The sequence below is a fragment of the Chanos chanos genome, chromosome 7 (assembly GCF_902362185.1).
Source record: "Chanos chanos chromosome 7, fChaCha1.1, whole genome shotgun sequence".
In the NCBI taxonomy this organism is placed as follows: Eukaryota; Metazoa; Chordata; class Actinopteri; order Gonorynchiformes; family Chanidae; genus Chanos; species Chanos chanos.
In genome coordinates this window covers 29,332,693-29,359,373 of record NC_044501.1, presented here as the reverse complement: position 1 = coordinate 29,359,373, position 26,681 = coordinate 29,332,693, and the positions used below count along the sequence as shown (strand labels likewise).

The window sequence follows — 26,681 nt, the reverse complement described above, 5'->3', positions numbered from 1 at the left end:
GCCTTATTATTGTGACTCCATCCATCCATCGCTCTCACGACCGCCCCCAAACGTACGCAATTCCAAAATTGTTCACAAGTTATTCTCAAGATAGCGTCCCCTAGGGGCTTGGCGGACACTTGAAACCGTTATTCTAGTATGTTGGGAAAGTGCGGCTCCTCGCGCCGGAATGTGTTCAAAGCAAACGACAGGGTTCTCAAAAGGTTAACCTTGTTGCATCAGAATTTAAATCCATATATAAGATGTGCTTGGTTAACCATTTTACAGTTTATATACAATGTTTACTTCGGACGCTAGATTGTAAATGTTGCATGGACTCATAAGACTATGATTTCTGATTTACTCTCCTCATTCACTCCCTCCAGGGACATCTGGTTATGTGTCTATGACTATGGATTTTCCTATTACTGTGCGTACCGTAATTAGCTCAACTTTTCACAACTCAACCATCGATCACAAATGAAGAGATGGCGCACACTCCCTTTCTGTGAGGCTGGAAGGATAATGTTATGTCAGCATGACCTCCAGAACTTGGGAATCACTGACGAATTTCACAAAATGCCAGCTATCGTAGAAAAAAAAATCTCCATTGCTTTATTACATTATACGTGTACCTGGGCAGTTGCATCTGCGCTTGGGTAGCCACTAATTCGGAATTGCCGTGGTTCCCATGTTATAACATTGAAGATAAAACATAATGTAATGAGCCTGTGAAGGTAACGCGTCCTATAGGTCTCTGGATCGTCTTCACACTTTCTCAGACTGAAGAGTGAGCGTATTTTACATACACAACCTCGCGTTCCAATCCAAAGATCACGTCAAAGAACTCAGAATGTGGCAGTGAGAAACCAGCACCGTAATTCCACCATCTGGTAAGGAGCAGTAACTGTGACGTTTTCAGGGAAAAAAAAAACCCGCGACAACCCTTGATGTATTAGCAGAACATACGGTTTTCCGCTCACCTCTTCTCTGGCTACTTAACATAAATCGCATGTTTATGCAGACAGTTTCAAAATCACTGAACTCAAAATGCTTCAGTGACAATGAGAACAGTGCTCGTAAGCAGTGGGTTCTTTGTGCCTATATGATGCTTGCAGCCTTTTTCAGATATAGACTTTATTTCAGCCTAACTCATTCTAACTTGTTTTAGATCTCCTTCAGACTAGAAAGTATCATGGGTACAAAAACGGATAAGTTAAAAAGAAATACTACATTTGCAACAAAAATATATCGTTTTACGACGTTACCTTTAACGTCTGATCACTATTTTAAAGGTTGCTTATAATTCAGCCATTTTAAATTGTCATGCGTTGTCATCGCTTTGTTGTACCCTTGTTGCGCAATTAATTTTCTAACAAGGAAGAAACATGTATAAGAACAATCCTGGTGTTTCTACTTAAGTGTCTAAACTACAGCTGTAGTGCCTAAAACAATTTTACATTTTCTCAGCTTTCGATTCACGACCAAACAGTGGCATATTTGAAGTTTTTATTGTTTTGGTAAAAGTGGAACCAATGACACTAACACGATCTTTTTAAGTCCTAAAACAACGTTAGTGGGGCAAACGGTGTCATTCGTTTAAAAAAAAAGGAAAAAGGGGACCATTTTTTTTAAACTTCTCTTCAAATTAGAAAAAAATTAAACCTGCAAATGATACTAAACAATAAAAAAAAAACAAACATGAAAAACAAGTCTTTCACAGTAAATGACCAAAATAAAAAAAAGAAAAAAAAATGGAGCACATCCATTTTTAAGCCAAATCCCTCCAAAGGGATTTTTTTTTTTCAATAATAATAATAATATTATCATCAACATCAATAAAAAAATAATTACAAGTTTAAAACAGGCCCAAATCTCTAGCAGCAGTGATGGACGCTGAGTGAGTTTGAGCATCGAGGCCAGGCATGAGTGAGTGAGAGAGAGAGAGAGACGGAGAGAGAGAGAGAGAGAGAGAGAGAAAGAAAAAGAGAGAGAGCAAGAGAAAGAGCCATCGGCCATTTCGGGGCAGTCTCAGGCGGAGAGGTCGCTGTTGTTGAACCTCTCTTGGTCGTACACCTCTGCCACGACCTTCCGACCTGCGAACCAGCGGTTGTTAAGGGCCTGGATGGCCTTGTTCATTTCCTCCGTGCCGGAAAACTCCACGAAGATCTTGACAATGATTTCTGCGTCTTCCTCCTCGCCCTGGCGTTCTTGGTAGATGATGACGCGGTTGACAGCGCCAAATTTTCCACACTCCTCCGTCACTTCCCCTTCCAGGTCGTCGTCGATGTCATCTGGGCCGACCATGTTCCGCAAAACCATCACCGTGGACTGAGAGAGGTAGAGAGAGATATGAAGTGACATTTTTATGAACTGTCTTTTTATGATGTCGTTTTCCTGCCCTCTACGACTGGTACTATCCAGTGCTTAATTGTAATACTTTTTGTCTGAGGTACCCGACAGCTGATGTTACGGGGGCTTTTACCCACTTGTAGTCCGCTTTCATTCTTGCATTTGTATCTGGTCTATTACTGAACTTTGCAGTGGTACTTCTGCAACACACAGCTCCTTAATGGCTATATGCTTGGTTTGTTTTGGAGGTAGTTCTGGATAAAAGCATTTAGTAAAAGTAAATGGAATGCAGTAACACAGCAAGTAAAGCATGAGAGACAGAAAAAAAGAAAGCACAAAAAAAGTCGCAGAAACCAAAAAAAAATTTAAAAACAGATCCTTCAACCAGCCATGTCATAACCAGCCTCATAATTATTAATGGTAACTTCTCCCAATATTGCCCAGGTACTGAGTGGTCAGCTAGGCCCATAATTCTGCCTCCTCACCTCTGGAGTCCGGAGGAGCTTCTGCATGACCATGTGTCTGCCGCTGCTCCCACTAATGCTCAGCTGCTCCTGCTCACTCAGGCTCTCCTGTCCTGCTCCGTCAGACTGAGTCTGCTCCCCCTCGCTCTGCTGCTGTTGCGGCTGTTCCTCCTCTTTCTTCACCTCCGCTGACGGAGCTGTCGCTGTAGGCGTTCCCATGGAAACCACTGCCGTCGTGACGGGCGGGGAGGCGAGCACGGGGTTGACCAGGCCCACCTGGGGAACAACGGGTAAAGTCGGCCGGACTGGAGTTACACCTGTGAAATCAAGAGAGAGAGAGAGAGAGAGAGAAGCTAACTAAACCATTTATAAAGTTTTCAGTTAAATTAAACCTCTGAATGACTGAAAAGTTTTTTGTTTTGTTTTGGACTGATCCAAGTCCGGGCGTCCTAATCTCAGACCTGTGATGAGTCCGGGTGCTTGCGCTGCCAGTACAGCTTGTGGGAGGCCCATCTGCTGGCTGAGGAGGTGAGCCGGTGATGCCAAGGAGCCCAGGACCGATGCTCCTGCTACCGCCTCCTGTGGAACAACAGCCAGTACAGGAGAGAGCAGTGTCACACCTCTGATTTGAATCGAGGGCTACACGGTTTCCATAGTCATCAATGTCGCAATGTGAGTCAAGAGCTAAGAAAACATTGTGCTCTTTTGTTCGGGGACTGCTGTCTGTTATCATATTCCTTCAAAACAAAATGACCAGATGAAAGATATGAAAATTTCCCACGCAACTGAATCATTTTCATGAAGTGATTCAAGCTCTGCTGGCTGGAGTTAAAAGTCATAAATACCAAACTGGTTCGCTAAATGATTCCAAAGCACCTGCCAAAATCTTTCCTCAGTCTGTGGAGCAAGTCATTTTCAAAGCCACTCTCTATAGGGACTACTGGGGAGGGGCTTGTATAGTACTACACTCTTATCACCTGAGCAGTGATTTTGGCTGTGGCCGCTGCTGCAGCCACGGCAGCGGCAGGGGGCAGACCCCCAGGGGTCGTCGGGGTCAACAAGGGCATGGGAGGAGTCACGGCTTTTCCCACCCGCAGGTATTGACCTCCCAGGTCAAACAAGTTCATGGAGGAGACCGCGTCCAGCGCTGACTGAGGCTTCTCGTACTCTATCCACGTAAAAGCCGGTAGGAAGTGGAGTTGGGGAGGGAGGGAGAGAGAGAGAGAGATAGATAACTGCATGGTTAAACACAAATGCTTACCAAAGACTCAAGCTGTCCACAGTGGTGCTTAGCTGAAGCTATGTTTTGGTGATGAAATTGTATGATGTGTAACATAATTTAGTAACAGAGGATCCCTGAAATTGGGTGTGTAATGTTACATTTCTCAATTCCATTTTCATTCATTGCTTAAAGTTCCTTACCCAGCGCGTTCACACATCATGTGGATGATTAGCCATGCTTTTCAAATGACCGAACTGTATCTCATCAAAACCCCGCAGTGAATGGCAACAAAAGCCCTTATAACTGTTTCAAAGCTTTAAACCAGGGTTCCACAAACCCTGGTCCTGGAGGTCAAGATTTCAGCAGGGATTTCTGGCCTGTTTCTCAGGGAAAGATCAGCCTCTACGTCTGTGATAAGCAAAAAAATAAATAAATAACCTACAGGACTCTAGACCTCTGGGGCCAGACTTGAAATACACTAGTCAAATATATCCCTCTCTATCCATGAAATCAAGGGGGCGTGTAAAAGATGTTTTTTTAAGTTCTGTTTTGATTCTGTGGCCTGTAAGTCTTGTGCATTGACTACCTGTGTCATTATAGACCACAGACATGAGCTCTGCACCTACAAGTCTTATGATGTTTCAGACTCCATATCAGAGTAAAGAAACACCAACACTATCATACAGACAGATATCAAATCCTCCGCACCACTCATTACATGTTCATAACATATTCACATAGATGTTATGAATGTGTATTGCTTTGAGAGCTCAGCCAAGTTTGGCTTTGAAGCTCAAGGGAGACATCCTAAAAAAGAATGAAAGAAAGAAAGAAAGAAAGAAAGAAAGAAAGAAAGAAAGAAAGAAAGAAAGAAAGAGAGAAAGAAAATGACTGCTGTGGAAAGCTCAGCTCCTGTGGTGGCTTCTTTTTTTTTTAAAAAAACAATGTAATCATTGTGAACAGAAACCAGCCAATCAGCTTGTAGCAGAGCTAATGTAAAAAAACCAAAGTCTCAAACAAATAAAAGTAAATAAAAGAAATGCATGCAGCCATCCTTACTCTTCCCAGTGCAACCTAACAGTGCTTGGAAAGGACCCTTGTCTTCCTCACTCATTCATAAAGCAAACTGAAATGATGATGACAACGATGACCGCAACAGAGGGCAAATCTCTCTCTCTCTCTCTCCCTGCCAGCTCACCGATGAAGCAGTAGCCTTTGTGCCTGCCGGTGGTGGGGTCCCGCGCCAGCGCGCAGCCTTTGATCTTCCCGAACGCCTCGAAGACGCTCTTGATGTCCTCGTCGGACAGGTCGGGGTGCACAGAGGACACGTAGATCCGGTTGTAGGCGCGCGCCTCCTCAGCCAGTTGATCGATGATGGGCTGCGCCTGACCAATGTTACCTGGCCGCCCCACCTACAGCACACATACCAGCACAGCGCCCACTGAGTGGAAGTGTATTGGTAATAATGTGTGTGTGTGTGTGTGTGTTTTCCTGCGCGTGTGGGTGATGCTTGTGTAGAATATGCCTAAACTCTATGTTCATACTGAGCTCTACTGCGTTTTTGAGCAGATAAGAAAGCAACGGCTGACGTGAATTCAGTAACTTTCTATCACTGGCCCAGCTAGGGTCCAGTTTCCCACTAGCTTTGACTGTCAGTAATAATAAAAAAAAAAAAACCTGACTGTAAGCAGCCAAGCCCTGACTGGGACCAACTGAGTGGTTTAGTTCTGTAATGTTCAAAATGCAAAGTCAAGTACACTGATCTGAGTATCATTAGTTCGTTGAGACTTCCTAAACAAATCCAGCAAGTGGTCCTTTTAAAACTGCAAACTGTTAAAGAACTGAATGAATCATTAAAGACAGTAAAAAGTAGAAAGAGATCAGAATAGGGCAACATGTATGTGTGATGTGAACACTGAGAAACTGCCTCGAAATAATGTAGCCAGTTTATGTGGGGGAAAAAAAAAAAACACCACCCATGTGAATTTCTTTCTGTTATACTGTATGTTATGGGGTAGTGGTGGTGGTGGTGGGTTGTAGTCAGGTTTGTGCAGAATCTGTGCTGCAGGTGGGGCGGCCAAGCAACACCAGCCAGGCGCAGCCCATCATCCGCACACCCTGGGTCACGAGAGCGGGCGTGGCCGTGTCGCCTCGCCCTCGTTCAGCCTCCACCGCTCCTACAGAGAAACTGGGCTCCAAAAGAACGTGATGGCAACACGGAAGCACAGCATCGCAAAGTCTCGCTCTCCCATGCACACACACACGCAAACGAACAAACAAGCACAAACACGCCATGCGTTCGCACTCGTACACTCTGACACACGTAAGACATTAGCAAACGTTGAGACGAGTGCAACCGAGTTGTAACGACACAACACACCCTCTCTCTCTTGCTCAGTCGCTCGCTAACACACACAGAGGACACGAGGGGAAAAAGACCAACAGGGACGGTGGCAGAGCCTCCACATTCACTACGGAATAGCCTTTTAAAGAGATGAAGGGGGACTTTATCCTGAGGCCACACTCCCTGCTGGGGGAAACTCACCTTGATGTTCCTCCCACCCAACATGACCGAGTTCATCTGCTCCAATGCCAGCTGGGCGGCCTCTGGAACCTCATACTCCACAAAGGCAAAACCCTGAACAAGAGAGAGAGAGAGAGAAACACAAAAGAGACTCATCTTCATTCTGGCCCAAGTTCAAGAGCGTCGGTGATCAGTGCTGCCAGCCACAAATTCCTTTACACGCGTGCACGCACGCGCACATGCACGCGCGCGCGCGCGCACACACAACCACACGTGCAAACACACAGATAAGGCAGTGACAGATAAAATGTTTCAAAGCCTGGTCATTTCATAAAACTGTCTAAAAAAAAAAAAAAAGTTGAAAGCGAACCCAGAGCCGACCTTGTGTTTCATGGTGACCGAGTCCCAAGACATGTCAATACTCTTGATGGGGCCGAAGGGGGCGAAGGCCTGACGGATGGTGTCCTCCCCCAGCTCGTAGTAGATGGAGCCCACATACACCCGACACATGATGGCTAATGCCCGCTGCCTCTGTGCTGCCACCTATTGGCCCAGGGGAGGAAGGGAGGGAAGAGAGACAGAAAATACACAACTGCTAAGCATAATCACACAGGTCAGAGAGTGTGAGACAAACAAATACACACACACACAATCAGCATAATACTGTATTTAGCATAAAATGTGAAGCAATAGGTGGAGACTCCTAAGATCTACTATTCTTTGTTCCGTTCTCTATTTTTGTATATTTTTCTTAGCTTCAGTTGGAGATTTGATTCTACATATTAAACTAAACAAATCAGAACAAATGCATAAAAAATTAGCCCACTCTCCACATACGTATGGAATGCGTAATACTAAGTTGTTGTATGATAAAAAAAAAACACCACACAGGGGCCTGATTGAATATAATCTTTAGCCTGTCTTTTCTTCCTTCTTTTTTTCCTTTAAGCCTATGCAAAAACCAGTAACTTGGATAGTGACTGGTTACATCTGTAACTACCAAATCCCTGATCAGCTCATCATACTACTGGTATTGCAAATATTTTCATCAGTCACTCACCACGTTACTGGTTTTACATGGAAATACATAATCAAAAATCTTGCTAGTAAGACTAGCCAAAGTACACACAAAATTTGGTCCCTTAATTCAGCTCTGACGATTCTGCTGATTACAGTAAGACTTGGCAGGCTTGCAATCCCCCTCACTAATTAATGACTAACCTGGACTCCAATGAAGCAGAAAAGGCTGCAAATGCATGTAAATCAAAACTCTGGTGGCACCATGGCTGTAACGTGCAGTTAAATCAGTGAAATCCACCTGAGAGTTTTTAGACCTGCGTTTTAAGCAGGCAGTGTTTTCTGATGGCAGAGTCAACGGATAATTTTAATTTTTTTTTAACTTGCCCCCACAATCATCTCACAATCAATCAAATGCCCAGTTTTGGTTTTCCTGTCTTGATGTTCAGGATGGTTCTGATGAGCTGAGTTCAGCCTACCACAGTTTAATAATTGGAGACTCCACACAGAGAGCAGTGTCTGAACACATTTCTCACTCTGAGTTGTTGAAGTGACTGCTAGCCCTCTTTGACACTAGGCCAAGGGGTAGGCTATCTGTGCCAATGACAGTCGCGACAGCATATTTATAAAGGAGACATGGATTTCCAACATCCCCATCTCTCACACACGCACGCACACACACAGACTGCTCAGAGAGATCTTGTCAGGTACGTCTCAGGTACCATGCAAATGGAGCAGAAGAAAAAAAATGACAGATTTGGAATATTTGATAAACGGCTCACCGAACTGCTCCCCTCAGATACACAGCCAACATAGTGAGTACAGACCCTAAGCATGGGCTCGACCATGTTTCTGAAGTACTATCCAACAACTTCTCAATACTGTTAAGAATATATGTAACCAAAATAAGCCAGTAATAATTCATCCAAAAAACAGGCTCAACTAAGCATACTTCTATATAACCAATCACTACCGGGCAGTGGTAGGATCTCATTGCTTACTTGGTCGATTTGACAAAGCGATAGATCTCATTAAAAAATAGGCTAGTCCACAGTCTCTCTCCATATCTTATGCCCTGACTGATGGAATGGGCAGCCAATCACAAGCTCAACTCGCGCACTCTCTCCGTCCAAAGCCATGTCTACTTTTAAAATATGCTGAGGCAAAACGTTTGGTTCCCGTATTAAACCCGGGAGATATATGTATATATATATGTATATATATATATATATATTCTTTTTTTTTTTTTTGGGAGAGGTGTTTTGGCCATTTAAGAGAGGGCTATTATTTAAAAGAAGGGTAACAGTCCTTACACCAGAACGCGCACAAAGAGAAAAAAAAGGAAACAAATAGAGTTTAATATTCTATTGACCGATTGTAAAGGTGAGAGAGGATCTCCAAAGCCGATTGTCACTGCTGCCATCTGAAAGACAGTAAAGATGGAAAAGTGCTGAAAAAGTAGGTTAGCAAAATCTCTCTTTTTTTTTTTTTTTTTTTTTGCAAAGGTCATTTTTTTTTTCTTGTCTTCAAACACACATCAGTTTCCTGATACAAGACACACGAGATCCTCCCTGTCTAGTCTCTGACTGGTCAAAGATCTTCATTCCACACCCAGCCCCATCAACACTGCCGCACTGCAAGCACAACACAGTTTTTGAAACAGAGAAAAAAAAAAAAAAAACAATAACAAAGTGGGAAGTAAGAGAGAGAGGATAGGTGTTGACACTAAATTTCTCTTCGGTTTTTTTTTTTTTTTTTGCGTTTCTGAAAAAGAGAAAAAGCAGAACAGAGCCTAGGAAGACATGAATTATTCCTTGTTGGAACACAAACAAATGACTAACAGAGAGGAGAGACTAACAGCAAACGTTTCTATGTTAGAGAGATATCAGAATAAGAGGATGCCATGAAGTGTAACAGTTAATGCAGCCACAACTGTGACATACGCTGACACTGAGCTTTTGACAGTAATAATAATTAATACGTGGCCAATATCCTAGCCTGTGTCATCCATTACACTTTAATTTCACAAACAAGATTCATGTAGATGGAAAAACTTTGGTGGCAAAATTAGGGATACTGCTCAAGTGTCCATATTTCTTTGTCATACAGTTGGGTTTTTATAGTTCAGGCTGAAAAAAGATGTGAAACGGTAGTTGAGACATTTAGTCCCTTTAGAGACTCAGCCCAATTAGAAGACTCAATCATTACAACAGTTGCTAAGGGCTCAGTGAGACAGACGCCAGGACATCATAGAACCAGATGGTTCAAACGCACTGTTTGGCAAAGAGATTAGGTCTGCAGCTACGTCTGTGTATCTAATAGTCTATTTTGATCCTACAGTTTTGGGCAAACCACAGAGACATTCAGAAGGTATAAGATTCTATAAAATCATCAGATACTCTGAGATATGACTTTTAATGCGGCGACAACAATACTGACTCACCTGCAAGTTGGTGAGCTGTTGTTGCTGGTGGGCTATGGTCTGTTTCACCAGCACACTCTTAATGCTCTGCTCCATAGCATATTTCTTTGCCTGGGAAAGAGAGAGAGTGAGTCAAACAATAGCTACACATGCCAGGCAATTTCTTGCTGTGTTTGACTAATAGCGTGACCCTACCCTCTGCAGCGCCTCCTGCTGCTCTGGAGTGAGAGGCGGCAGGCCAAGCTTGGAGCCTGTGCCCTGTCCATTCTCCATCATCAGAAAATTGCCTCTCTGAGCCGTACAAAAGGACAAAAGTACAGGTGAAGGCAAACACAAACACAAGCAATATTTCAGGGAAATGCACTTAATGGTTTCCTTATCACCACGCAATAACAAAAACACATTCCTGCACAAAATATTCAAGTGTGATGTTACTCTAATGCTCCCAAATCGTATCGTAACAAACATACGTTAAGGGAGAAAATACTAGATTGTAGTTGCGAACCGCGCCGTTGGATCTTATAAAAGCTAACCAGGACAAAAAGCAGGACCAATGAGGTTTAGACATGACCTACCTACGAGGCTGCAATTCGTTAAGGCGACCAGGGTCAAGATAAGTGAGGACGGTCTTCTCTCAACAGCGTTCAGAAGTTTTCAAGGACCTGTGGGACATTTAAAAACAATAAAAAGTCGTAACACTTAGCATCACGTTGGAAATGTTCGTTGGCCATGATTCAGCTTCAACAGCAAATATTATAGCAAGGCGTGTTATTTCATTTTTTAAGATTAATTATTTTCTAAGAACGACCCACCCGGCTCTATGCATCTGACGTTAACTGACACTAATACTAATGGCTCGAGACCACGCGCCTAGGCTTAACCTTCCAATTAATAAGTGCACCCTTAAATATCCATGGGGTGCAGTCGTTCCAGTGTTAATGTCTTGGACGGCTCATACAGACATCGTAAAGGTATTGTGTAGCTAGGTGGCTACACACCACCATCACATGTGCACAAGTTAAACACAAGCTAGCTGGGCTAGTCAAGTTCATTTTGACCACGAACCACCATTGAATTTATGTTCCTGTTACCGCACGCTAAATGTTTAGCTATTGCAGGTGTGTTTCAAGGTTAATTTGAGTCAGTCCAGCTGGTCAACCGTCTTAGCAGGCTGAACTGTTGGTGGCTAATAGCGCGCCTCTTAGCAAGATAACTTAGCTAACGTTACTGATTCATTCAAGCCATATTGAATTCGCGTTAGATAAATATTACTCAAGCCATTATGCAAACAAACGCCTTATTCAATATTCACAGAAATATATGCGTAAAATAACCTGCAACCACTGGAATATAATTAGTGAAGTTAGCGAACAGAAAAATTAAAAGCGCGCGGTGAGGGTAGCTCGTTAGCTTAGTCTGCTAACTGGCTAGCAGCCGAATACGTCCTAATTTTAACGCAGGCCCCATTACACAAAGCGCATTACTTGTGGTGTACAGTTCAATGCGTTGCGGGAGTAACTGTACACATCTTGACTAACCGAAGCGATGCCATACATCGAAACTATATAAATTAATTCATTTCAGTGCGCAAATTTATTTTTTATTACCGCAATCTCCGGTGTCACAGCCATGAAACACACACATCCATGAGATCCAGGCTACTACTCTCTCCACGCTCCGAGTTGACGAAATATCGCGAGAAAACGTATCACGCAGGCTTACTGAACCATGCGAAAGCGCTAACATTCGAAGCAGTATTCCTCAGCCGGGAAACTGAGAACAATTAGATCGGACGAATAACAATTTTCTGCCTGTTCTGACTTTTAACAGAACGAAATCCAGCTGACTGAGAAAAACTGAACTATAAATATACTCATGTGTAGCTTTTTGCATGGTCCATGCTAACAGTGACAATAAAAGAGTAGATAAGATCATTTAAAAAATATACATGTACAATATATAGAAAGGTAGAAATATAGCAAAATATACAGTCAATATTAGAGCAAGTTAAAGTGACTGATGGTAGTGTAACAATTTTAAAGTGCAGGTGGAAACAGTGTAAACAGTCATAGTGTAAACAGTGAGAGAAATGGAGCACAGTACAATCTTGAACTAAAGTGGCTGATGTCAGCAATGTAGACAGTAATCAGTCTTGAGGGTCCAAGCATTGTGGAGCGTATAGAATGTGTGTTTTCTTCGGGACTGGGATGATGGTGGTCTTCTTGAAACGCATGGGGACTACAAAGACTGCTGCAGGAGAAGGCTGAGGATGTCTGTAAAGACACCTGCCAGTTCACATGCACATGCTTTGAGAGCACAGCCCGCGGATATCGTCAGAACCAGGAGCTTTGTGTGCGTTTACCTTTTTGAGGGACTGACACACATCTGCCTGAGATATTCGAAGTGGGCAGTTGTCCTGTTTTAGCAGAAGCTCCGGTTTGGCGTTGTTTTCAAAGCGAGGGTAGAAGGAGTTCAGCTCCTCTGGAAGAGAAGCAGACACCTCCCCCATGCTGTAGCCCTTTCCCCTGAAGTCTGTGATGATTCTTAGTCCACTCCACACAGGCTTGGTGTTGGAGCCACTGTAACATCACTGTTGTGTTGTGAGGTCAGAAAGATAAATCACTGTGAAATTTAGAGGCTCTGGCAATTTTGTGTAAAGGAGATTATAGCCATCGATACACAAAATTTACAGCTACAAACAAAATTGGCAGAATTAGAAGAAGTACAGTAATGGTCCTCTAAAATGCACCCCCCCCCCAAAAAAAACAACAACAAACAAACAGTCAAAAAAAAAACACCATTTAATTTTGGTGAAATTCACGTAAACAAAACACTTAAATCTGGATCTCTATGAAAAATATTAAAATCCAAAGGAAATGAACATCAATTTTATAAATGGGCTAAAACATATTTACATATCTGAAATTCACAGTCTGGCATAACCCAGAATGATGTGATTCTTGGTTGTAATGGCATCTTTTTAGCGACCCAAACCACATAGATCATTTAAATATTGTTTTCTTTTTCTTCTTCCCTGGTAGAACATTCAGACAAAACACCTCCCACACACCTCTTGGGCAAAATACCAGACCTTATCTCGATGAGCAATTACCTTATGTGTGGCAATGATTTTAGTTCAGATTCAAGATACAGATACAGATACAACTTTTATGGAGGTTCAATGAATATTTTCAAAGGCATCTTAACATGAGGAGGAAAATTGATCATGGTTGCCTAATTTGGAAGATTTATCTTAACACTTTTTCTGAATGTATCAGTTTCTCATTAGATACAATTACATCAAGCCTAGAATATGAGCACACAGAATTCATATTTTTGTCATGTTTGTTGTATATAAGGAGCTGCATAACTGCATTGTTTGGAAACCCAACGGCCAAATGAATAATAGCTTTCCTAATTAGTCTGGCTTTCATTTTACATCACTAAAGAAAATCCTATTTAATACAACCTAATCTACAGCCCACTGAGGTATGAAATCTGTGATATTGTTCAGAGACATTCAACTCAGATAGTCTTTACTCAAATAAGTAAGATCTTTTTTAACACTGCTCCTGTATAGTCACCAATAGTTCGGCAGTCTGGAACAAAAACCACTGCAAATAGAAGCCAGACATGAGCACTATCCTAATGCTCAACTGCGACGTTCTAAGTGAAGAACTGGAACTTTCATGTTGCTTATGTTTGTGGCTGGTATTACCAGCATATCTTTCCAGGAACATGTTGAGACTAATCTAGCACTTTCCACCACCGCTCTTCTGCGCTTAAATGGGTCATTACACAAGCAATGTGTGTAAATCCATTCCAGTTTTCACTTACTGTGCGACAGGCTAGAGCATTTAACAACACGATTTGGAAAACAGCCTTTATTGAATTAAAAGTGTCGTATCTCTTGTTATCATCAAGAGGCGACTTGTCCGTGTTCCAGTCATAAACGGAGAACCCACAGTAGTTCTTGGGTAACTCACATGAACTTCCGTTCACCTGCTTTACCTCTTTCGTGGGGAAATATCTTTTGATTGTCATTTGTACCCACGATAATCGGCATGGAATATGTGTACTTTGCACTGAGAAATATCATTTTCATACTGTTACATTTTTACGTGCACCCAAGAATGCACGGGGGGAAATAGCACACGAGAAATCGCTTTTGAGACTGCAGTCGTGCAACTTCTTGTTACTCTTACCACCGTTCGATAGATGGCAGTAATGCGCCCAACGTAAATTTAAGACCTTTAATCGTAGAAGAAAAAACAGACGATTTTATTTGTCCTTCAGAGCAGCAATGGCGTCGGCCACCAAAATCATTCAGAGGATTCGAAATTTTTTGTCAGGAGTAAGTTTTGTTTATCTTTGTCATGTAACATAATTGTAATTACCTCAATCCTCAGTTAATGTAGCGTCTGATTTGTTACACTGGTTGGTAACGTTATTAACCGAGACTTTGAAGCACAGGTTTGCAGATGTCATCGACTTTCGAATGCTGCTAATCACTGACATTTTAAAAATGTAACTGCTGCACCTGTAAATACCTTTCTACCCAGCTGCTGGTTTGTCTGGAGTCCATCCAATTAGCATTTTAATTAACAAATACTTTATCTGGAGATCCCAGTAGAGCTTGTTAGTGTATATTGTTGGGCCCGCCCGGTTGTTTTGACACCTGCGTATTCTCCCTCCAGCACGATCTTCAGGCAAAACTTCAGCTGCGTTATGGTGAAATTTCTAAGAGGTACGTATGCATGTAATCGGCACGAAGCCGCAATATGTTAACCTGTTAATGTTGTATATTATGATGCTTGAACGAGCTGTAACGTTTCTTGACCACAGACTTGGCTGCATCCAGAACCGTGCTTGGACAGAAAGATAATATAGATTGTACATTTGTGTGTGTGTGTGTGTGTGTGTTTTTGTTTTTTTTTTTAACTTTATCCAGGACTCAACCCCCACCCAAACTTCCAGTAGGACCCAGCCACAAATTTGCAAATAACTATTATCTCCAGAGAGACGGGCGGAGGGAGTCTGTCCCTCCGACTATTGTGATGTCAGCTCAGAAGGCTCTGACAGCGGGCAGGTAAATTATCAGACCGTCCCGTTTCAAAGTCTTTTGGTATTCTTTGTTTGGACTTGTAATTCTTGCATTTTCACACATGTGTAGGTGTATGTGTGTTCATCACTCTGTTCTAGTTAGTAAAGTGGCTTTTAACCAACACACAGATGCTCCAAGCCATTGAAAATATTTGCTTGACATTGGGAGCTCTGAGAGGTTGAGACATTTGAGGATGAAATCTTGACTTGACTTAACTGTGCTGAGGGGAAAAGAAAGTTTTATGTAGTGGAGTTAAAGACTGGATTGAGGGCCACTGTGTGTGAATGATTTATGCTTTTTCCGCTGTAGTGCGTCCCTGCGTCTCCACATGGAATAAATAGTTACTGTGTACAAATTATGAATAAAATGAGTTAAGATTCTATCAAGAAATACCTTTTCCATAAAACAAGCAGTAAAGTTAAACTGATGCACTCCTGAGGTGCTCGCTCTTGAAATTGTAGACAAAATTGCCAAAATCAGGGCCCATACACCACTCTGTGCTGTGTAATTCATTCAGTATTATGGCTTAGATGTCTTCATTATATCATGCAGGCAGGTCCTTTTGCTTAATTCTGCCTATAAACAGTTCCCTTAATGCTGACTGGTTTTGGTGTCAATAGTGTACGTTTGTTGACCATTTGTTCTATTCAAAGAGATGGATACAGTTAACTTTTCTGAATGAGCATATTTAGAACATGAGGTTTCCATTGGATACACTAAACTTTGGCCATATCGGTGTGTAATATAGATATTTGGTTGAAGTGTCACTTCATACTGAAGGACTGGAAATGAGATTGCTTTTGTGCTATTTGGATAACATTATGGGATGTCGAGGGGGAATTAAGTTTAGTTTAAATAAATGATTTTCCACTTATCTTGATATCTGGTTTAATCTTCTCACAGTGAAGCTGCTGTAACAGCCTCCAAGCGTCCGGTTACTCCTGGGGCACCACTCAAGGAACTGCCGCTGTCTTCTGACCAGCCGTATCTTTAAGACCTCCCTCATCCTGCAGTCTCTTCATTTATGTCTGTAGATCCCCTGTGCTCTTACTTCAAAATGTTAATAGTCAATAAAATTGTATATAAAGGAGACTTCAGATTTGTTCTTGTGTCAAAACATACCATGAATTCATACACACTAATCAAATGGTGCAATAAAAAGAAGGCGCAGATGGATTTCATAACGTCACGTGGATTAAGTACAGAAGAAGTTTTGGTTCCGAATATACAATGCTAGAATGGTAAGTTAGCCACATCTGCCAAGTACACATCTAGCCTGAGACATCGAAATATACACACTTCTTGAAATTGTAGCATTACAGACATGATGCATACCATACCGGAAGTTATTACAGACATAATGCATACCATACTGGAAGTTACTACAGACATGATGCATAGCTACCATACTGGAAGTTATTTGTTTGCGTAGGAAACAGTTAAATTAATAGATACATATACAGATCAACCGCAGGCAGATGAGAAATATGCCCCAACCCATCACAAACATCTATTCTTCTTAGAGGTATGACTAACATGTTCATAGAGAGATGACCTGTCCATCGTCTGCATGTTAAAAAAAATGTAGCAACCATATTATTCCTAAAATTACGCGCAGGCACAGTTTGTGCATGTAGGATTAAATCCAATTTCAATGTTTTTTCCACAATAATATTTTTTCTCTCCATGCTTCAATAAAGTTCTTATGATTTTTGACGGTATTCGATTTCGTCTGTGGAAACGGAAAAAGGAAGCAAATACAAGATAAGGCAAGATAAGGCATGTTTTCTGCGTGCTGGAGAGAACGACAGGCCCTACTTTTTGGGATTTCAAACGACACGTTGTGATTTCTCTTTTGTGCTTTCAGCGTTCGAAAGAAACAGAGATGATCTGATTCAGTTCGCTGTCAGACTGTCTGATGCGAGAGTAGGCGACCTTCACTGAGATTACGATGGCTATACAGCAGTGACTTGTCTCCCTCATTAGGAATACGAACGTTAAAAATTTATTTTCAGTACCACGTTACCAGCACATTCACTTTTTATGAACAGACAAGAACGATCAGCTCAACTGCCATGCGTGCAATTAACTTTGCAGACGAGCTGCAAACAGATAATCACGTTTTAACGACTTTTGTTTTGGGTGTAAGAAAATCTGCTCTATCAACTGCACACGTCTCCTGTGGGGATCTCAAGATTTCCAATGTCCAAAGCTTCGGACACGAGACACCTGGGCCGTCGAAGCAGGAACCTGGTCATCCACCTGGATATAGTGCGTATTCATTAAAAAAGAAAAAGAAAAAAGATGGCACAAAATAAGTCTGTTTTCATTATTGCGAACCATACTCATTTTATTATCTTCCAGACAATGTAAATGAAAGAAATGGGGCAGTGTGGAAAGTGATTTGCACTCCCACAAAGCGACCTTATCGAAGTTCCCCGGCGCTTGTGATGGCCGAACTTCAATGATCTCCCAAGTAAGGCTTATTTAATTTTGATGATAATCCACAGCATAATTTAAGGACATAAACTGACCAGAATACGCTGCATGTATATATTATATAAGTTTATTATTAATTCTTTTGATTTTTTTTTTTGTCATGTTCATCATTGTCTCTGGTGACAAACATAAAGACAGAGGACTCTGTAGACCAACATCTGCTTGTGTGGGTTGTAATGGTACCACTGTGCTGCACTGTAAACTTGAGGAGGTATCAATGACCATCCCCATCAGCTCGGGTCCTGGTGGTGTCAAACTGGAGGCATGAGAGGCGCTGACAGAGGAGCCCCAGCCCTCTGCCCAGCCTGATGGGCACCAATGTCTCCGGATCGCAGCAGAGTTAATACTAGTGCTGTAAGAATCATTTAGCGGGTCTGTGCCTGTATCCCTGTGGAGTTATTCCTGTTGCACTAGTTTTCATATTGCAGGGATTTCCTTAGATATTAGAATCATATTTAGACTCTTGAGGCGCTCTCTCTCTCTCTCTCTCTCTCTCTCTCTCTCTCTCTCTCTCTCTATATATATATATATATATATATATATAAAACCTAAAGCCAGTATCACTCATATGGTCAGCATGTGAAAACGGAACTAAAATATTCATATTAGATTTTTTTTTTTTGTTAACTCGACATTAAGAGTCACCATTTCTTTGGATGAAGTATTACTGTCACACACAAAAAAATACAGACTGAGATCTTAGACAGTTTCTGAGAAAAAGATCTGTGAATGACCAGTTCTTTTATTTTTTTCTTGACCAATCCATTCCTTGTTAAGAACTTTGTGTTTCCTTATTCACATCCATCTCATTCACACAGTCATGGTCTCTGTGTTATATATTGCTGTTTTTATATTGTGTTCTTTTATATGAGTGACAAGTAATCCTGATCATCCTGCTCATCATTAGCCAAAAAATCATGTTTACAATCTCACATCATACACGCTATAATAAACTATAATATAAATTCTTGATTTTAATTGCTGTGTAATCACTTGTTTTATTGTGATATAGACCAAATGATATTTTTATGATCATGAAAGCTTTTATGCACTTAGTAAATTACATGGGCCTGCTCACTTTCACTGTTTTGAGTGTGGTTGAGATTTTCGGCGATCGACTCATTTCAGAAGGCATCAAAACATTCACACAAGAGAGAGACTTCATACATGCTTGGAATGTGGCAAGGAGAGGCCCTTCCCTTGCTCCGAATGCGGGAAGAGTTTCTGCGGGGTGTCGGACCTGAAAGTTCATGAGTACATTCACCTCGACAAGAGGCCTCACCCCTGCTTGGAGTGCGGGAGGAGTTGAGCCAAGGATTCACCAACGCGTTCACACTGGAGAGAAGCCATGCAGTTGTGCACACTGCAACATGCGGTTCAGGGCCAGGCAGTTTTTGCAGCGTCGAATGCACCAGTGCAGGTACACTGGGGACATGCCGTACCATTGCTCTGAACGGGGGACGAGCAATAACGAGAAGAGAAACCTCAGGAAACATCTGCGGTCACACCTCAGAATGCAGTCTAAACAAACTTCACAGTGCATTTGGTTCATTTTCATGACAGATTTCTACTACTCCATAATGCAGTAATAGAAAACCTTCAACACATTTAGTGTTAAAAGCACTGGAAACATTCTGTGACATTTCTTTTGGAGTAATTATCCTATTGTTCTTCAGTTTAGATACTGATTTTAACAGACATTACACTGATGTACAGAAACCAGTTATGACTTTTGAATTAAAGATTTTACTTGGAGTGACTTATTTGAGGGCAAAGGGGTATGGTATCAGATTAACCTTCCTTAAGACCAAAAGATGAAGGCCACAAAGAACAAAGATTACATGTTTTTTAATTACGCAGTAATTATATTAACCCATAAAATAATCCACTAGCTGATTACTTTACTCTCAAGACCTACATCATGTGCTCATTTTCTGAGCACCTTTTTAAGACTGCTGAAATTGTTTAACCTTCGACACATATAGGAATTTGTCTGTAGCCTGGGTTCGCAGAGGAAAAAAGAGATGCAAATTTGCAGAGAAAATTAGTTTCACTTCTCAAACAGATGCAAAAAAGGGACATGATAGTCTTTAAAAGAAGAAATCATTTAGTGGTTTTTTTTTCTAACTTTTTTTATTTAACTAACACAGAGAAGCAAAGAGGAATATGCCACTGATTTCTGTGGGGTTTTGGGGTTTTTTTTTGGAAGTTCTATCCTCAGTGAGAATGTTAGCACACACTGCTTCTTCTCCCCTCGGGCGCTGTCATACTGCTGGGCTAGTGTTTGTGAAGATTCTCATTGTCACATCCAAGAATCCTACTGAAAATTTCAAGCTGTAAAATGCCTGCTGTCTCACGACACAAAGTACTGATAAAACACTTTGCTCTCACTTTCAGCAAGGACTCAGATTCACCTCTGAGAGTGCTTCTTTATTTGGCTGAAGCCATTTGGAAAACTAGGAGAAAACAGTAACAGCCCCCCCCCCCCCCCCCCCCCCCAATCTAGTTGGGAAATATGAGACTCAAAATCGAACCCTTGTACACATTTTTTTTTTTGTGTCCACTTACCAATAATCGCAACACGATTCAAACTTTCTCCTTTGTAGGGGGTGTTGCAATTTTGGATGTAGTTAGGATATTATAGCCGTTAGGATATTACAGCATTTAGGACCCAATCTAAGACGCTTTTTTTAAAATATGTGCCCCTTTATGTGATTGAATTTCGTTCAAAACTGCATCACCAGCCAGAAATCAGATTCTATTCTCGTTTCACTAATCAACCAATTCAGCTGTCTTAGTGCTTGTTTAAAATGACAAACGTAATAGACTAATCTGTAATTTACGTAAACCGAATTTAACATGAGAAAATTCTGTGTTTTTATAAAAAGCAGGCAAAGAATGTTTGATGGTGCAACAATTCTCCCAACAAAGATTATACTTTTCATGGACAAATTCATTTTTGTTTTGGTCCGAGAACACGAATGTAAACCACTGGTGATAAATACATCTAGAGTCGTACACTAAAGGAGAATGTGTAGTCCGCCGGTCATTATTGAAAATTAATATATGGTTTCTCAGAACGGAACAATATGAAATGGAGGAATGATATGAAAGATGTGAATCAGAAGCAGAAAACCCGTTGCCAATACAAGCGGTCATTCATTTTTCTCCGCGGTCATTATCAAGAAATATCGAACGTTGGGATGGCTCACACAGTTCAATGGAACTTTCTCCAGCATTCTGAGGAACCATACAGGCTTATAATTTTCACTAATGACCGGTGGACTATATAGAATCCCTTACATAACAGACCTCCGAACGTTGGGATGGTCCATTCGATTCAGTGGAACTTTCTGCAGCATTCTGAGGAAACGTATAATAAATAAATTTAATTGCTCTTACGATTGCAGATCATTCTTGTCAGACGTTCTTCGTCGTGTTGACTGCACAAACCATAAACCCAACTGTTTCACTCCCAAGTCCGTTAAACATTAGCTCATTCTTAAGCAGTTATTCGCTTTTGTACAGTTTAATGTTGAGAGAAGACACTGGTCCGTCTCTGGAGATATGGGGCGGTTTAAGGGTCTTGCTTATCGTAAAGATAAATAATTCGATGACAAAAGTAGCCTATGGACTGAACGTCCCTGTCACTCCGTGAGAAACTGTGGCAACTGCCGGCTGTATACAGCCACCGTCTAACTTTGTACAACCGCCCGTCACCAGGTAGGTGACCGTCAGATCGCAAGGTTTATTCTAGTTTGTCATCGTGTGGTGATGACAGATGACAAAATAGACAAGAAAACATCAGTTATTTAATTAAGACAGTTTAACGTGTGCTATTAAGAACTATGTAATAATTTAATTTAATAACATTTTTTCAAAGGTTTTTCGTCACCAGCCATGTCAGAGAGAGAACCAGGACACGTCGCGATCGTGATCATTTCAGCTCTCACCTGCTTACTTGTGACTATATTCAATACAATGGCCACATTCGGCAGCGAGACAGGTAAACGATTTCCGTGTTTGGCACAGTGACACTATGAACAGAATGTTTTACAGTATGGATAAAACTGTTCCGGTTATTGTCAGGTATTTTCATACAGACTATGGAGGAAGTGATGCAGAAGTACGAGACGTCTATCACACCTGCGCTCTGGTCGCTCTTCCTGAGGGATTTCACCTACATTTGGATGCTCTCCATGCACGTGTATTTGTTAACCTGTCTGTGTAAACGGTAAGATCGAACCACTCAAACCATCCCAACAAATCTTTGTCACTGCGCCGCAACGACTCACGAGTCACCTCAACATGTCTGTCTCAACGTTTTTAGCTCATGAAAACGAATAAGAATTTCAGACAGTTACGTATAGCCGTATGTAGATCTATTGATACGTATGTAGGTCTACTGATTCATAAACACATGAACACATTGAGCTGAGCGGCAAAGTTCTGTACTATCAACCGGTTCACGAATTTCTTTGCTTCTAATTAAATATTAGCCGCAAATATTTGAAACTAAACGTATCAGGATTTGACTCAATGTTGGTTGTAGTGCTGGTATAATATTTATTCCGGTCCTCTAACTCCATCCCTTATCGTTTCGGAGTAACAGAGCATTCGTGTTGATGTCAGTAACTTGTTTAACTGTAACTAATTAAACTGTGTCCTATATAGCGGTAACAATGACACAAAAAATAGTAGTAGACCTATACTACCAAAAAGATTTAGCCTATACACTAATAATCCAGTAGTCATGATCCAGTAGCGTGTTGTTGTAATTTATCATAACTGTGGTGATTTAATGCCGATAACTATAATTCGTTACCAGAAGTGCGGCCAGATGGATGTTTTCTACCCCTGCTGTGCTTCCGGTTGGCTTCCATGTTACTTTGATTGTTGACAGCATCTTCAAAATGACCTGGTTGGTCCTGTTTGACAGAGAGTGAGTGGTCCCTTGGTTGTAGCTATAAGATCATTTTCCGTGTTTAAATGAAAGGCCTACTGAAATAAATGGAAATGTAGACCTACCTGCAAAACATGAGGCAATCTTTCTTTCAAAAACAATAAAAAAAATAGAGATTTACAGAATATCACGTATGGTGTCACATGATACCGTCTTCCTTCTACAGTATCCATATGATTAATTCTGTCCATCATTTTGCATTGACGTATTTAAGGATTATGTTGCCATCTCTCGTGCTCTCCGCGTCGATGACGTTCTCCAACATTCTACTTCTCTTTTTCTCCTGCCACGGGATCAACATTCACGGTTCCTGGCTGAACAAACACGAGAAACTCGACCTCTGGCTCATCCGAATACTGGTATAAACAGACACCAGCTCCTAATTTTCATAATTAGTTTACACAAGCACTAGGTGACTTTTTCTGCTTTCTGGTCCTGTAGACCAAGCACAGTTTCCAGGTTTTTATTTTCTTATTACTATTCACATAGTCTTTACTTAATTTGTTAGGAATACAGGGCTACATTAAAATGTTCCATTCAGTTGGTCCCCCCAGATCAGAGCTGTACACTGCATTTTAGTTGTATTGCATTGTACTTATTCTTAGTTGTATTGTATTGTAGTTGTATTTCCATCCCTGATAGACTCTAAGTGCATCACAAAGGTTCCCCTTTTTCTAACAATGAACAAATATTTTACCCTTGGTAAACAATTAAATTAATATATCATACAGTATTATAAAGTATGAATGGTTTCGGATTGTATTTATAGTCTGGATAAAACAATTTAAAATCTAATCGAGCACTTATTGTATTTTTTGTAAATGACTTTGTTTGATTCTTTCTTTCTTTCTTTCTTTCTTTAAAATAAATGTCTTGTTCTTAAGGTCCAAAATGGAGTGGCTCTGTATGCTGCCTGGACGAGTCTACTGACAGCAATAAACCTGACAATCGTTTTGGATCAGCAGGAAGGCATGCCTAAAGAGGTTTCGGCCAGTCTTTCACTGTCCTTTCTCCTGATCAAAATGCTTATATGGTACAGTACATCAAAACCTTACCATCATCTGGGGAAGAGCAGATGCTCTCCCAGAGACCTCTGCTTCCTTATGGAACAAACAATTAAGTCTTTTAGTTAGAACAGCATAGAAAAATTCACTTCAGAAGAATTGCTTGCACTTTTACTAAACACACAGATGATAAAATGTTCTGTTAAAAGAGTTTAACTTGATTAATTAAACCAATCAATCAGTCAATCAATCAATCAATCAATCAGTCAGTCAATCAATCAATCAATCAATCAATCAATCAATCAATCAAGTTCAAGTGTTTATTCGTCACATACACAATGTCGAGACAATGGCAGTGAAATGTTTTCCCGCTGTGCACCCCCCCCAATCATTGCTTTGGCTAAAAAACAGCTCCATAGCAACGGTCTGTTATATAGAAATAACAGACCAGAGAATGCCGTAATTGACCAATCAGAATCGAGTATTCAACAAAGCCGTGTAATAAACATGTAATATGAACTTGTGTTATAAATGATGAATAATCAATCAATCAATCAATCAGTCATCTTACGCTATAAAACCTTATTGATAAAAATGAATCAGTTCTCCTTTTTGTTTAGCCAACATCAGATAAACATTTAGTTTTGTAAAATATTAAGATTTAATAACTTACATATACATAAAAGTTATGGGTATGCTCAGTTTAGGCCTATATTTGACACTCATGAGGTGTTTACTAAATTGCAGCTGAACTGACACGTGAACTAGAGGTGTAAATCATAAGTTTCATCACGATGCGATCCTACATCTATTCTTTTAGCCAGCGATCCGATTTTTTTCGATACCTCAAAACTTGCCGCGATGTGATGCGATTTAGTTCGATACTGGGGTCTGCAATCGATATGAAGTGACATGATGAAATTTCACGCAGCTGCTGAAATTTCAACGAGGTGCAACTACTCGGACGACTGGTAGATTGCTGCATCATCATTCATCTCTTTTCTACAATGCGAATATGTGGACCATTATTCTACTTGACAATAATAATAGTAGCAGATAGTGCAGAATTTGTAATGATTGTTTACACCATAACCACAGCAACGCTATCCTCCGGTAGGACTGTCGGATTGGATCTGTCCTACAAGTTCAAATTTCTGAACACACACGGGCCACTGTCGGACTCGAAGTTCTTCGTACCGCACGCGTTCGGACCCATTCACATGCGGTCTGTGATTCCACATAGGAAATGACTGAAGGTTTCATAGTTCAAATTACATAACGATGGAAGGGCGGCTTTGGGGAAGGCAATGGAGAAGGGTCTGTCTGCAGTCTCGCAGACTACACGACACGCCCACTTTACTACATGACATAATCATTTTACTACACGACACGCCCACTTTACTACATGACATAATCATTGGACTACACGACACGCCCACTTTACTACATGACATAATCATTGGACTACACGATACGCCCTCTGAAATAACTTCCTGGATTAGTATGCGACGTCATAGGCCCCTAGCGCAAACCCTAACCACAGCCCTAACCATAACCACAGTGGGTGTGTCATGTAGTAAGCGTGTCGTGTAGTAGTTGTGTCGTGTAGTGCTGCAGTTAGACTTACCTGACTTTAATGTGAACACTAGCACGCAAGCAAGGCTTTAATTGTTTATGCGTCACATCGATGACACTAGATAATTTGCTATTTGGTCGATGCATCAATACAGATTGATGAATAGTTACACCCCTAACCAGGACTGTGTTGTATATTCAAAGCCCCCTCGTGTAGCCGGGTATGCTATCCATCACTCATTTTTCTGTTTTTCTGTTTTTGTTTTTTCTTTTTTGCCAGGTTTGTGTTGGAAAATTTCTGCCTGGATGACCATATGCGTTACATTTTTTCTATATACCCTGTTACAATCATTGTACTGATAGGAAGTGTGTCCCATTCATCAACGCCCGGCTATAGCCAAGTGTTTGCAGGTGAAAACAAATCCGAGCTTGAAGGAGATGTGTGTGTGTGTGTGTGTGTGTGTATGCACATGGATGTGAACTAAGTTTGCAGATGTATTTCAGCCAGTCAGCTCTGTGCGCCTCACTCATATGTGAAAACCACATCTCTCCTCATCAGGTGTGCTCCTGGCTTTGTCGTGTGCCCTGTTTGCCTTTCGCGTTACCTTGATGATATGGAGACATTACAAACAGCCTCTGTACCCCCCTGAAACGCCAGCGATGTTACCCATGGATTTTTTCAGAACCCAGAACAGAGTGTGTGCGTAGAGGACAGGAGAAATGGTCTGGGTCCAATGGTGTATCTGGACTTCAGACATTAGGATCTGGACTAATGAACTGAATTCAGACATTTGGTCCTTGGTGAATGAACTAAATTGAGATGTTTGATCTTAATAAACTGCATTCAGACACTTGGTCCTAGACTAACTGAATGCAGATGTTTAGTAGTAGACTAATGAACTGAATTCAGATACTTGGCGCTTGACTAGTTAACTGAATTGAGACATTTGGTCCTGGACAAACTAAATCAATTTAATTGTTTCCTTATGAACCGATCAGCTGAATCCAGGTAATGTACTTTTGTTCATGAGGTATTGCAATATTTTGAACTGCGCTGCATCTAAAATGTTTGTGATATATTTGCAAGGGAAAAAAAACAAGAAATGTATGTATTTATTGATGTAATTATTAATGGATATTTTGAATTCTTTTAATTCAGTAATGTTAAATAAAGGAATACTTGTTGTAATTTAATTTGGTCCAGTCCATTTTATCTTTTAATTTTTTTTATGATGCTTTGAGTTATGCATATGAGGTTTTGAATTGTGAGGGTAATAAATCCAAGGCCATTGTTTTAATTTTGCTTTGCTTTATTATTTAGACATAACTGGTTGAATCTAGGAGAGTTCCTCAGAAATAAACATCTAAAGAAACACAAAACAAAACACAAAAACACACACTCACACAGAGTAACATCTGTGGCAAATGTGTGTATGTGTTTGTGTATATGTGTGTGTGTGTTTTTCTCTCTCTGTCTCAAACACATACACACACCCACACACACGCGCGCTCATGATAACACTGCTTAAACTGTGATTATGTGTCAAAGGGAAAAG

The 26,681-nt window shown here is 41.0% G+C and overlaps 2 protein-coding genes across 3 annotated transcripts; one reads left to right on the top strand and one right to left on the bottom strand.

The window, feature by feature from the left end:
- Positions 1 to 1,750: 1,750 nt before the first annotated feature.
- On the bottom strand, positions 1,751 to 11,638 carry puf60b (poly-U binding splicing factor b). Of its 2 annotated transcripts, XM_030779976.1 has the most exons (12): positions 11,588 to 11,638; positions 10,556 to 10,642; positions 10,176 to 10,271; positions 10,002 to 10,091; positions 8,931 to 8,981; positions 6,923 to 7,084; positions 6,563 to 6,655; positions 5,216 to 5,429; positions 3,773 to 3,963; positions 3,257 to 3,374; positions 2,817 to 3,112; positions 1,751 to 2,310 (listed from the first exon to the last, which is right to left on the bottom strand). In XM_030779976.1, exons 3-12 carry the CDS (start codon positions 10,254 to 10,256, stop codon positions 2,011 to 2,013), a joined length of 1,596 nt encoding a protein of 531 aa, XP_030635836.1. In that variant the 5' UTR covers positions 10,257 to 10,271; positions 10,556 to 10,642; positions 11,588 to 11,638; the 3' UTR covers positions 1,751 to 2,010. The 2 variants fall into 2 exon arrangements, with proteins under 2 accessions (XP_030635836.1, XP_030635837.1); XM_030779977.1 differs by lacking the exon at positions 8,931 to 8,981.
- A 2,614-nt stretch (positions 11,639 to 14,252) lies between these two features.
- ndufa7 (NADH:ubiquinone oxidoreductase subunit A7) lies at positions 14,253 to 16,175 on the top strand. Its single transcript, XM_030780652.1, has 4 exons — positions 14,253 to 14,334; positions 14,678 to 14,727; positions 14,932 to 15,069; positions 15,988 to 16,175. The coding sequence occupies exons 1-4, from the start codon at positions 14,284 to 14,286 to the stop codon at positions 16,076 to 16,078; spliced, it is 330 nt and encodes a 109-aa protein (XP_030636512.1). The 5' UTR covers positions 14,253 to 14,283; the 3' UTR covers positions 16,079 to 16,175.
- Positions 16,176 to 26,681: the final 10,506 nt, after the last annotated feature.